This window comes from Cetorhinus maximus, chromosome 16, assembly GCF_964194155.1.
Source record: "Cetorhinus maximus chromosome 16, sCetMax3.hap1.1, whole genome shotgun sequence".
NCBI classification, from domain to species: Eukaryota; Metazoa; Chordata; class Chondrichthyes; order Lamniformes; family Cetorhinidae; genus Cetorhinus; species Cetorhinus maximus.
The window spans coordinates 101,712,969-101,726,354 of NC_135894.1; the positions used below are offsets into that span (position 1 = coordinate 101,712,969).

General features: G+C 41.8%; 1 protein-coding gene across 5 annotated transcripts in view; it reads right to left on the reverse strand.

Moving 5' to 3' along the window:
- Positions 1 to 13,386, reverse strand: part of gbe1b (glucan (1,4-alpha-), branching enzyme 1b) — a 599,646-nt gene that overhangs the window by 374,771 nt on the left and 211,489 nt on the right. For all 5 annotated transcript variants that reach the window (XM_078560420.1, XM_078560417.1, XM_078560416.1 and 2 more), the window contains exon 4: positions 8,942 to 9,067. In XM_078560420.1, the coding sequence (XP_078416546.1) occupies positions 8,942 to 9,067 (126 nt within the window). The remainder of the gene's footprint in view (positions 1 to 8,941; positions 9,068 to 13,386) is intronic.

Consider the following 13,386-nt stretch of genomic DNA (forward strand, 5'->3'; position numbering starts at 1 on the left):
GAATTTTGTATCTATACATCCAGGTAAGCCAAGCAACATTATCAGATCTTGTGCGTATAAAGTCATACATGTTAACCTGGACTGAGGGCTACTTACTGAGGCTGACAAATACCCATGACCTGTTGGCCTGCATCCTAGGGTCTTCAAAGAAGTGGCTACTGAGATAGCTGATGCATTGGTTGCTATTTTCCAAAATTTCCTAGATTCGGGAAAAGTTCTATCAGGTTGGAAAATAGCAAATGTAACAACACTAGTTAAGAAAGGATAGAGACAGAAAGCAGGAAACTACAGGCCAGTTAGCTTAACATCTGTCATAGGGAAAATATTGGAATCTATAAATAAGGAGGTTATAGCGAGGCACTTAGAAAATCTTAATGCAATCAGGCAATATCAACAAAGTTTTGTGAAATGCAAATCACGTTTGACTCATTTATTAGAGTTCTTTGAGGAAGTAACAAGCACCATGGACAAAGGGGAACCTGTAGAGGTGGTGGATTTCCAAAAGGTAATGGATAGGATGCCACATCAAAAGGTTACTTCACAGATTAAGAGCTCCTGTTGTAGGGAGTTACATATTACCATGGTCAGAAGATTGATTAATTAACAGAAAGTAAAGAATACAGAAAAATGGGTCATTTTCCAGTTGGCAAACAGTAACTAGTGGAATGCCACAGAGATCAGTGCCGCAACTAATTACAATCTACATCAATGGCTTGAATGAAGGGACCGAATGTATGATTGCCAAAATTGACGATGACACAAAGATAGGTAGGTAAGTTGTGAAGAGGGAATAAGGAATCTGCAAAGGGATACATATATTGTTAGGAAATAGAGACAGTTTAAGTTATATTTGTATTTGTGGGTGTTAAGAATGAGTTTTAGCTTTAAAGTTTAAGTTTGATTTGTATTTCTGCATTTGTGTTAAGAAAAGGTCAAGTTGAGTTTTAGTTTCACTCTCAAAGATGAAACCTGTGATCTTGTAGAAAAAAAAGCTTTAGCGTTGTCTAGCAACAGGGGTCCAGAGGCGGGCACGGGCACACGCGTGCACATGCACACACAAAACAGCAGTTTGAGTTCAGTTTGGAAGAAGGTGCCAGAACAGGCAGGACATGAAAAGGTACTGATAGCAAGTCCTAAGCTAAAGAGGAAAAGGTCTCAAGGCCAAGGATTGAGACAGAAACAGGAGACAGTCCCAAGCAAACCTTCTAGTCAAATTAAGGACAGGAACCTTGAAAGGGTCCTGTTAAGTGAAATTAAGAGTGAGGAGCAGTGGAAGGCTCCAAGTTTAAAGGAAGAAAAGCTGCAGGAAGCTGATTTAAAGCGAGAAGTCAGAAGGTCCAAAGAGATGGCTGCAGGTCTGTAACTCTTTAATATGTGCATATGAAGCAGTGGTATACTGTTGACAGCTGAGTCAGTGAGACAGAGTGTGTGGAAGGAAGCTTGAATGCATGCGGTGACCCAGGGGAGAGGAACATCAGAAACGGAGTTTGAAACCCTGGAGGTGGACCCTTGCAGAAGGTGTCTGATAGAAAGCGCCAGTGTGGGAGAAGATTCCAAAGCGAGTTCTTGGCGGGTAGAGGTTGGAAACCCTCGTGTGAAAGATTGGGTTCAGTGAGACTGGGTGGCTCACAGCGTGACAAGCATTTGGGGGGACTTGAGAGATCTATGGCCTCTGTTTGGGGTGGCATCTGTCACTTGGTTTCAGAGTGTGGTGTGTGAGACCACACCTATTGATTTACATGGACTGTGTGCTTACTGTGAACTTTAGGGTATAAGGTAGCTTTTGTAACTTTTGTGTTATCTTTACAAAGTTGTATATTTCTGTAAAGGTATAGTTATGGGTGAAGGAGTATTGTAATATAGTTCATCTTTTCTTGTTAAATAAATGTTTTATACTTTTATCAAAGGTTCATCAGCTGGCTCCAGTAACTCTGTTCAGTAGCCACACTCCATGTATCTAAACAAAAAATAAAAGTTAGGTCTATCAAGCCGGGTTCCACCCTGGGATCAAGCCTGCCCAGTAGTAACGTAAGCTGGGATCGTTATAATAGGTTAAGTGCGTGGGCAAAAGTTTGACAGATGGAGTATAATGTGAGAAAGTGTGAACTTGTCCACTTTGGCAAGAAGAATAGAAAAGCAGCATCTTATTTAAATGGAGAGAGTTGCAGAACTCTGCAGTATAGAGAGATCTGGGTGTCCTGTAATGAATCACAAACATTAGTTTACAGGTACAGCAAGTGATTAGGAAGGCAAATGAAGTGTTATCGTTTATTGCAAGGGAATGGAATATAAAGGTAAGGAAGTTCTGCTACAGTTTTACAGGGTCTTGGTGAGACCACATCTGGAGTACTGTTGTATGGTTTTGGACCCTTTCCTTAAGATAAGATTTAATGCATTCAAAGCAATTCAGAGAAAGTTCACACGTCTGATTCCTGGGATGAAGGGGTTGCCTTATGAGGAAGGGTTGAACAGATTGGGCCTGCATCCATTGGAGTTTAGAAGAATGAGGTGATCTTATATATTACAATAAGACCCTGAGGGGGCTTAACAGGTTTTTTCTTTATTCATTCATGGAATGTGGGCTCGCTGGCTAGGCCAGCATTTATTGCTGATTGAGGGAGTGAATGTTTGCGGATGGGGTGCCAATCAAGCGAACTGCTTTGTTCTGGATGGTGTCAAGCTTCTTGAGTGTTGTTGGAGCTGCACTCATCCAGGCAAGTGGGAAGTATTCCATCACACTCCTGACTTGTACCTTGCAGATGATGGGCAGGCTTTGGGGAGTCAGGTAGTGAGTTACTTGCCAAAGGATTTCTAGCCTCTAACCTGCTCTTGTAGCCACAGTATTTATATGGCTAGTCCAGTTCAGTTTCTGATCAATGGCAACCCACAGGATGTTGATAGTGGGGGATTCAGAGATGGTAATGCCATTGAACATCAAGCGGTGACCGTAAGATTCTCTCTTGTTGGCGATGGTCATTACCTGGCACTTATGTGGTATGAACGTCAGCCCAAGCCTTGATACTGTCCAGGTCTTGCTGCATTTGGACACAGACTGCTTCAGTATCTGAGGAGTCGCGAATGGTGAACATTGTGCAATCATTCGCGAACTTTCACTTCCGGCCTTATGATGGAAGGAAGGTCATTAATGAAGCAGCTGAAGATGGTTGGGCCTAGGGTACTACCATGAGGAACTCTTGCAGTGATGTCCTGGAACTGAGATGATTTACCACTAACAACCACAACCATCTTCCTTTGTGCTAGGTATGACTCCAACCAGCAGGGAGTATTACCCTGATGCCCATTGACTCCAGTTTTGCTAGAGCACCTTGATGCCACACTCAGTCAAATGGATGATGAGAAAATGTTTCCCCTGATTGGAGAGTCTAGAACTAGGGACACATGTTTAAAAATAAGGGGTCAACCATTTAAGACAGAGTTGAGGAGAAACCTTTTCATTCAGACGGTTGTTAGTATGTGGAATTCTCTTCCCCAGAGACCAGTGGAGGCAGGGTCACTGAATATTTTTAAGGCTGAGTTAGATAGTTTCTTGGTTGTTAAGGGAGTCAAAGGGTATAGGGGGTAGGCAAAAAAGTAGAGTTGAGACCACAATCAGATCAGTCATGATCTTATCAAATGCCCTCGCAGGCTCGAGGGGCCAGATGGCCTACTCCTCCTCCTAATTTGTATGCTTGTATCTGTGCCCTCTAAGTCTTGATTCTTCCACTGATGGGAAAGTTTCTCTCTATCTACTCTGTTTAGAACCATCATGATTTTGAACACTTACTTTAAAGGAGCCACTTTAATTATGAGGAAGGCTGTCCCTTCAAGAAACAGGAGATCATGCCTGAAGCTGGCCAGTTTTAGCTTGCTCTTCGTCAAGGACAAACAGCTGCATGAGGAAACTGGAGAGCTGGTTTCTGGTCAATAATTTGACCTCTTGATTATATTTATAAACTGATTCATGCTTGTTAATAATCTCACCGCAGTTTCAGTTGTGCCCCACCTACCTCAGCAATTGTCAAAGAAAAAGGCAAGAGTTTCATTTGTTTCTTGCCCTCTTGACCTTCCAACAACCCCTCATCCCACCCCCTCCAGTAAAGAGACAACAGGATGAGTCGTTTGTACATAATGGTTTAAGTTTGGACTTGCCATATGCCAAAATCCCAGTAGAATATGAAAGCATTTGGAGGCATTAAATAAGTCTCAAACTCAACAGACTGAAAAAGACAGAATAATCTTATTTTTTTTCAGGCAGCAGAGCTGACAGAAACGGATCTGACACTGGCAGTGAGAGAAAAGAACTGAAAGCAACCATCTGCCACATCAATGTTATAGTCTGCACCATGCAGGATAGGACAACATTCACACCGGCACTCCAGGGGAAGAGTGACAACTGACAGTTTGCTCTGCAGTGTCAACTACATGATAGAAGAGAAAGCTTACCACCCACCTGTAACAAAACACCTAAGAGAATGGGTTACAAACTAAGATACAGTTTTTGCATCACGCCTAAATCTACCATCATGCCCTCAGTCCCTACATTGTATGGGGAATCAATAATTCTTCTGGTCCCAACTGTTCAAGTTTCTGGGTTTTAGGCAATAGGATTCTTGAATACCTGGGATAGACAAATCTCATCAAATGATGAATTCTGTTGGCCAAATTTAAGATAATATCTTTGCCAGGTGAAAAGTGGCAATGCAAATGTTTGAAGCTTAAATATCCAGATACATCAAATAGAAACATTCTATTGTCATGGTTACCCATTGACTAGGACAGCTAGTGAACTTCTGATAATGAGCTTTCCAACTCTACTAAAAATGAAAATGTTTCTCTGCTGAGTGCGAAGCTGATCCAAGGCATATGGTCAAATGCATGAGGTCCAATAATAAATCCATTGAAAGACTTTCCGAATTCCAACATTTGCTAACCTTGACAGGAGTATTCCACATGTAAAAGGAAAATGCACTAGCAATGGCTGCAAAGACAGGTTTTTTTTTTAAAGTCAATAATCCTTTGTTCTGAATCCCTCCATGCCTGTTCAGTCAACAGGGACATGCATTAAGAAAAGAGGATAGGTCAATGATACCTTCAATTTTCAATTGAAGTAACTATGAGCCAGTTTCGTTGCCAGAAATTCATGAATTCTGATGCTTAATATGCATCTGTTTCCCCATGAACTATAACAACAACCAAACATTACTACTATGCAGTGACAAAGTGGTAATGTCATTGGACTAGTGATAAAGAGGCCCAGGCTAATGCTCTGAGGACATGGGTTCAAATCCCACCACGGCAGCAGGTGGAATTTAAATTCAATTAAAATTAAAAACTAGCCTCAGGTAATTGTTGATTGTCACAAAAACCCACCTGGGGTCCTCTAGGGAAGTAAATCCTTACCTGGTCTGGTCTACATGTAACTCCAGACCCACAGCAATGCGGTTGACTCTTGAATGCCCTCTGAAATGGCCTGACAAGCCACTCAGTTGTATCAAACTGCTACAAAAGGAATGAGACTGGACAGACCACCTGGCACCAGAAACAACAACAACAAACCTGCAATGTCCTCCTTACTAACATATGGGGGCTTGTGCCAGTATTAGGAGAGCTGTCCCATACACTAGTCAAGCAACAGCCTGACAGTCATACTCACCAAATCATACCTTACAATATCCCAGACACCATAATTATCATCACTGGCAGAACAGGCCCACCAGAGGTGGTGGCACAGTGGTATACAGTCGGGAGTGAGTTGCCATGGGATACCTCAACATTGATTCTGGGCCCCATGAGGTCTCCTGACATCAGGTAAAACATGGGCAAGGAAACCACCTACCGCATCCATCCCCTCAGCTGATGAACCGTGCCCATTATGCCAGGAGATCAAACCTGGTTCAATGAAAAGTGCAGGAAGGCATGTCAGGAGCAGCACCAGGTGTACCTAAAAATAAGGTGGCAACCTGGTGAATCTACAACACAGGACTACTTGCGTGCCAAACAGAGGAAGCATCATGCGACAGACAGAGCTAAAAGATCCCACAGCCAACAGATCAGATCCAAGCTCTGCAGTTCTGTCACATCCAGTTGTGAATGGTGATGGACCATTAAGCAAATAACAGGAGGCTGTATAAACATCACCACCCTCAATGATGAGGGAGCCCAACACATCTGTGCAAAAGACAAGGCTGAAGCAGTTGCAGCCATCTTCAGCCAGAAGGGCCGAGTAGGTAATCCATCTCGGCCTCCATCTGAGGACCCCAGCATCACAGATGCCAGTCTTCAGCCAGTTCGATTCACTCCACACCATATCAAGGAACAGCTAAAGGCACTGGATACTGCAAAGTCTATGGGCCCTGACAACATTCCAGCAATAGTACTGAGACTTGTAGCTCTACTGGAACAGCTTGGCTAGGGCGCAGCTAGATCTGGAGCACAAGACTGATAACAACCTGGAAATGTGGAATACTGGTAGATCCAACCATGCCGATTACCACCCCAGTCTACTCACCATCATCAGCAATGTGATGGAAGGTGTCATCAACAGTGCTATCAAGCGGCACTTACTTAGCAATTACTTGGCATCAATGAACCCTAGCAGAATTGGAGTCAATGGGAATCAGGGGGAAAATTCTCCACTGGTTGGAGTTATACCTAGCACAAAGGAAGATGATTGTGGTTGTTGGAGGTCAGTCATCTCAGCTCCAGGACATCACTGCAGGAGTTCCTCAGGGTAGTGTCCTAGGCCCAACCATCTTCATCACTAGGTCAGAAGTGGGGATGCTCGCTGATGATTGCACACGGTTCAGCACCATTCGTGACTCCTCAGATACTGAAGCAGTCCACGTCTATATGCAGCAAGATCTCCTCAATATTCAGGCTTGGGCTGTCAAGTGGCAAGTAACATTCATGCCACACAAGTGGCAGGCAATGACCATCTCCAACAGGGGAGAATCTAAGCATCTTCCTTTGATATTCATTGGCATTGCCATCACCATTACCAACATAGTGGGGGTTAGCATTGACTAGAAACTGAACTTGCCTTAGTCTGGGCGGAGAGCAAGGACTCCATTTCTTGGCAGCCACGCATTTCCACACATGAGCAAATCAGGAGTAGTCTGTGCACTCGCAGTTCAGCGTTCTGAAATCTTCATGCGGGGTACAAGTGCTCAGGGTGTCTGCTTGGGAAAACATGGTGTGAAATCCCAATCACGGGACTCAAGGTATGGCACGATAACCAGGAGAATCTTCGGACAGGGGACAGGGAGAGGTCCCAGAGAGAGGTGGGTTCAGGGAAGGAGCCACTAGGAGACTTCAAAAATAGAGTCTTGAATTCCCTCACGAGGGAAAGAAGGGTTTTAATGAGATTGTGTAACTAACAGTGGATACTGACGTCTGGGTGGATTGCTCAGAAATCTGAGAGATCTGTCTTGGTTTCATCTGCCATTTATTGTTAAGAGTGGTGAGTTCAATTACAGTTTGCCTGTTAATTCACATGTACCTCATGTTGCTTCTGAATTTATAAGATAGACATTGTAAATGGGTTTACTTTTATGGTTTTGTATGATAAAGTTTATTTTGCTTGTACAAAAACCATGCAATCTTGTGGGTTTACCCTCTTGGTGAGTACCTGGGGTTTCATGTCTACTTTAAACAAAAAGTTACTGGTCCTTAACCCAATCATTACCAGACCCCCAGATTTTTGGGTAAGGGCTATAACAACCACGCTGCCTGAAAGGGTGGCTAAGCAGATTCAATAGTAACTTTCAAGAGGAAACTGAATAAGTACTTGAAAGAGAGAAATTTTCAGGGCTCTGGGGATAGAAAAGGAGGGAAACTAATTGGATAGCTCTTTCAAAAGAATCAACACAAGTACAATGAGCTAAATGGCCTCCTCCTACAGGGTATCATTCCATAATTTACGTACAACCACTTACTCAAGGGCAAGTAGGATGAGAAACAATTGTTCGCCTGGCCAACGTCGTTCACATCCCATGACAGAATAAAAAAATATAAGCCTGCGTATGACACATTTTTGAAAAAAAATGGCAGGCTAGATTTTACTGTCAGTGGTGGTGCACGAGTGCCACCAAGTATTCATTTTCACATCCCTGTACTTTCTCTGTGGGAGTTTGCACTGGACTTCATGTAAATCAGGGAGCCAAACAGTGCAGCATCCTCCACAGGGATCTAGGAGTTATACAAACAGGGTATCGCCTTAGCCACAATGAAGAATTGGCAATGAGCGCCAAGAAATCGGAACCTGAATCAGCTACAGAAAGTGAAGTAAAGAGACAGGAAGAAAAACTGGAGAGGGGGTGAGGGGGCAGAGGGGGAGGGAGGGGGAGAGACATGGAAAGAAAAATATTACAAATTTAAATGTTTTAAAATGATGACAATAAATAAAATGATACTCTAAAAATAAGACTCTACACTTGGAATAAAATTAAATTTCAGTGCCAGGGGGGTTGTTTGGCAGCAATTAAGACCTGTCACACCATTGAAAAGGTATTTCAACTAGAATGGAGAAACCTTAACTTTGTGATGAATTTAATTCATATCCATGAGGAAAATAAAGCAACTTCATGCTACTGCATGTATTTGAATAGCGAGTCACTCAATGAGATACCAATGTAGCACAGCTTCTGCAGGACCAAGGCAACATCCTAATTTCCATATTTAATGATAGGTGTGGGGTCGCTCAAAGTTGCTGTTCCATTTAGACATAATAACACTTAGCCTTACTGTTACTTATTCTACAAAGTCAGGTCTGACATTTTTCCCTTGGTCAAAAGTACTAAAGTATCAAAATTCAAGTTTAAGGTATTTCAGTTGGCCAGTGATAACTGGCCACCAGAAATTGGCTTGTTTGCTTAATAGTTACATGGGTGACACTTTTCACCTAAGCACGCACATAAAGGGTGTGCAAAAATAAATTGCTCACCATATAGCGTTGGGGTGGGTCCCAATGCACCCAGTCGTAAGTAAAAGCACTCTGTTCACGTGTCACGTATCGTGCCCAGGGGGAAATGCGGTATATCTGCTTTCCAGTTTTACTGCCTATTACCACCTAAGGAATAAAATAAAACATTTATTATTTGCTTATGCCCTTAGTTATTTGACCGAATAAATAAATACTCCCCATTTAGATCTAAAATTCAAACAATACATTTTCAAATTAAAACTTACCTGTGCTCACTGATCAACATTGGCTCCTTGTCTGGCAATGCCTCAGTTCTAAAATTCTCATCCTGATTTTCAAATCCCTCCATTACCTTGTAACCTCCCTGTCAATCTAACATATAACAGCCCCAAAACCCTCCACATACTTCCAATTACGGCCCCATAAGCATCCCTGATTTTAATCGTTCCAACATACAGAACTGGTAGCACCTGGATTCAATATACTTTTTGTGCACTGGAGTAGTGTTGTCCAATGCATTTTCCCAATACAGTGCATTTTTGATCAGTAAATGAAATTAAGTAATAGACAGGATCACTGGTCATGTGATTTTAAAACACATGGCATAAACATGTGAACTTAACATGTGTGCCTGGTTGTTGGTGAAATAGTAAAATAGAAAGGTGAGTGTAGGTGTGTTTACTGATGAAGTGCTTTACTTCCTTGGTTACAGATTATTGGTTGTCTGCTATAATGGTGTAACACTAGTAAAAACGATGGGTCGCAGCATCATAGAAACATCAACATACATATAGCAAGAAGAGCTGTCACTGGTTGATATGCCCACTGCAATCAGGTACCTAATCACAGCATAGGGAAAACAACAAATATTACAATTAAAAGAGTATGGGAGTGTGGGGGGCAGGTCCAGATAGAGGCAGACATAATGGGTCAAATGGGCTCTTCCTGTGCCATATAGTTTCCATGAGCCTATCCCCATGCGGCAGGAGGGTGAAGAGGGTTGAGGAAGACGGTGCGCGGACGGATGGAGTGTGCTGGTGAAGATCAGTGAGGGGGATACAAATGGAGTTAGGCGACAGCTATGGAATTGAAGCAAGGGAAGGTTTGGATGGAGAACAGAGAGGGTGACTGGAACAGTGCTGCTGAATCAGTGATTTGCATTGGACACCAGAGCTGCAGCCAAGTTGCTAATGTCTGAAAAGAGAGAATGCCAAGAAACTCCAACACCATCCTTTGGCACAATTTCATTAAACTCAAAATTATTTCAGAAATGTCTTCCAATAGCATGAAGGAATCAGACTGGAAGAATTGCTCAGCCCCATGTCAAAAAAGAAATGAAATAACATCTGTTCAAATGGGAATTGTACAGTGCAGTGCACAATTTGGAGTTTAACCACAATATTAGGGACTCCTGCTTGAGCTAAAACTAGTGATTTATTTATTTAAGCACATTACTCAAAATAAAAAATGAACTTATATTAATTTTAAGCCTGCAATATTCTTATGACCGAATAATTTGAAGGAAGTAAATAAAACAACAGAAATATGGTCACTCTCAGGGGCGAAACTCAAAGTACTCAGAATATTTGTCTCCAGCCATCAAGCAGTGATCAGGGAGCAGGATTCCAACCATCAGTCTTCAGTATTTTCTGCTTGTAAAGTTTTGCTTAAAGATTTCAAGGAAAACCTAAGCAAAGCATGGAAACTGAAACTTAAAAAATGATTCCCCCACCCCAGAGGAAGTAATTTAAATAGTTTAGCTTCCTTGAAAGAGTTCGATTAGTATTGACGTTCAGACATACAAGAAAAAAGAGGCTTGCATTTGTTCCACAACCTCAGGATGCCTGAAAATGCTCTACAAAGAATTAAGTACTTTTGAAGTATGGTCACTGTTGTAATGTGGGGAACATAGCAGCCAATTTGCACACAGCAAGCTCCCAACAGGGATATGTTAATTGCCAGATAACCTATTTTTGTGATGTTGGTTGAGAGATAAATAAATAAGGACGTTGGAGAAAACTCACCTGCACTTCTTTGAAATAGTGCCATGGGATCTATTATGCCCATCTGAGAGGACAAACAGGTCTCAATTTAATGTCTCATCTGGCAGACAGGTATCTCAACAGTGCAGTACTCCCTCAGCACTGCACTGGAAGACTCAGCCTGGATTACGTTCGCAAATCTCTGGACTGAACCAACAGCCTTCTTTCTGGCTTGGAGGGAGGAGCATCACTGCTGCAGCTTTATGACAGTTTCAACTCTACCCTAATTTTTCCAATTAGAATCAGGAACTTCATTACTCTGAGGCCAAAACACAACATATGATTACACTGTTCAATCACTGCCCTAACATGTAACATAATAACATATCCCATACATATATTAGGAACACAATGTTGGATCCACAGGCCTTAATTATCACAGTAATGTTACTCATTATATGAAAACTCCCTCCCTATGGTAACATGGTGGTTATGTTACTAGACCAGTAATCTGGACTAATAATATGGAGGCACGAGTTCAAATCTCACCACAGCAGCAGGGTATTTTAAATTTAATTCATTCAATAAATCTGGACTAAAGCCAACATCAGTAATGCTGATCTTTAGGGAAGGAAATCTGCCATCTTTGTCTGATCTGGCCTACGTGATTCCAGAACCACAGCAATGTGGTTGACTCATAACTGCCCTATCGTGAAATAGCCTAGCAAGCCATTCACTTTAACTGCATTATAAATACTGGCCTTTACAGTGACACCCACAGCTCATGAATGAATTTTAAAAATGAAGAAACTTCAGACCAATTGTACTGATATGCACTTCTTCAGGAAGCACTTTGATGGGACAAGGGCGAAGGTTAATGTGAAGCACAGCTGATCCAAAACAAGGAGTAATAACTGCAGCCTTTGATTGCAGCTGACAGAAGCTCGAGATTCCAGCTGCGGAAAGTAATAGTTATAGGTCACAAGTGTGCAATACAACCTCAAACACAAAAGTTAGTACAGGATTCATAAGAGAAAAGCAGTTTGAAAATGCGAGCAGACAGAGCTGTTACAATGTAGAAATCAATCTGCAAAAAAATACAGACTAAAGTAAAACTGGAGTGGAGGGTTTTATTAAAGAGAAAGCCAGAGGCTGTGGCTAACCCCAGCCACAAGGTGAAAGACAAAACAGAGGGCAATGCTGCAGTCACGGACATTTCAACTTAAGCAAGAGGTCATTAAACCTCAGGGGGCTGTAGGCAGCAAACTTATAAGAAAATGCCAAACTGCAGTTATAAATCAAGATTGCAATTATTACAACCGCAAATTAAATAACTTTCATAATCACAATGCTGGATGTGTGCAGCTGATTGTAACCACAGTTCAATCGCCTCCCTAACAGGAGGAATTCTTCCCAATGTCCTGGGACAACTGTTATCCCTCAAATTAACACTCAAAAATCTCAGGGTATCTGGTGATTATCATATTGTGATTTATGGGGGGTTTTCGCTACATAAATTAGCTGAGTTTCTTATATAACAACAGTGACCACACTTCAAAAAGTGTTTTATTAATTGCTGAAAAAAAGATAAGTTGTCAAAGCTTTTCATCTTGCAGTTATCAGGACAGATGCAAGAATATCAATTTTAAAGGGAACAACAATTTGCATGTCCACACACTGAACCTTTTTCAAATAAACAAAAGCCTGAGGGAGGGCCATTCCCTGGTCCATTCCCCATGACAATGTCTCGACCCATCAAAGTCCATACAATACCAATCTTGTCTGTCTGCTTGAGGCAAGTGTGCAAAACTAGGAGTCTTAAATATAAGATAGGCACTAATTTCCAAGAAGGAAATTTTTTACCCAGAGAGTGGTTAGAATGTGGAGTTCACTACATAGATTGAATTGAACTGAACAGCCTAAATGTCTTTAAGGGGAAGGAGGCTAACTAAACACGAGGGAGCAAAGAACAGAATGATATTTTGATAGGATTCAATGAAGCAAATTGAAAGGAGACTTGCTGGAGCATAAACATTAGGATGGACCCAGAGCACCAACACAGATCAGACAGGCCAAATGGCTCACGGTATAAATTCTATACTACAATAGGTGGGCATGGGTAACGTGCATATCAACTTACTGTTCCTCCAAGCCGGAAATGAGTGTTTGACCCTAATAACTCATTGACTATGATATATGTAATTCTGTGTAACTCAGGGAAATTAATTTGAGCAGTCTCAGCTCAGCTCCTCATGGAAAGTGTTCCACACTCAAGCTCTGACCTCCCTTGCCTCGATAGACGAAACATTCACCAAATAAAGAGGGAAATATTAATTCCTTTTCTCCCATAACTGGCTATTTAAATATTGATGGCACATATTTAAGATAGTAAATCAAAGCAATCTACATAATTCAAAATTTCACTGATAATGAATACATGAATCTCTCCAAAACTGCACAATCTGTTCTAATACTTGACACAAA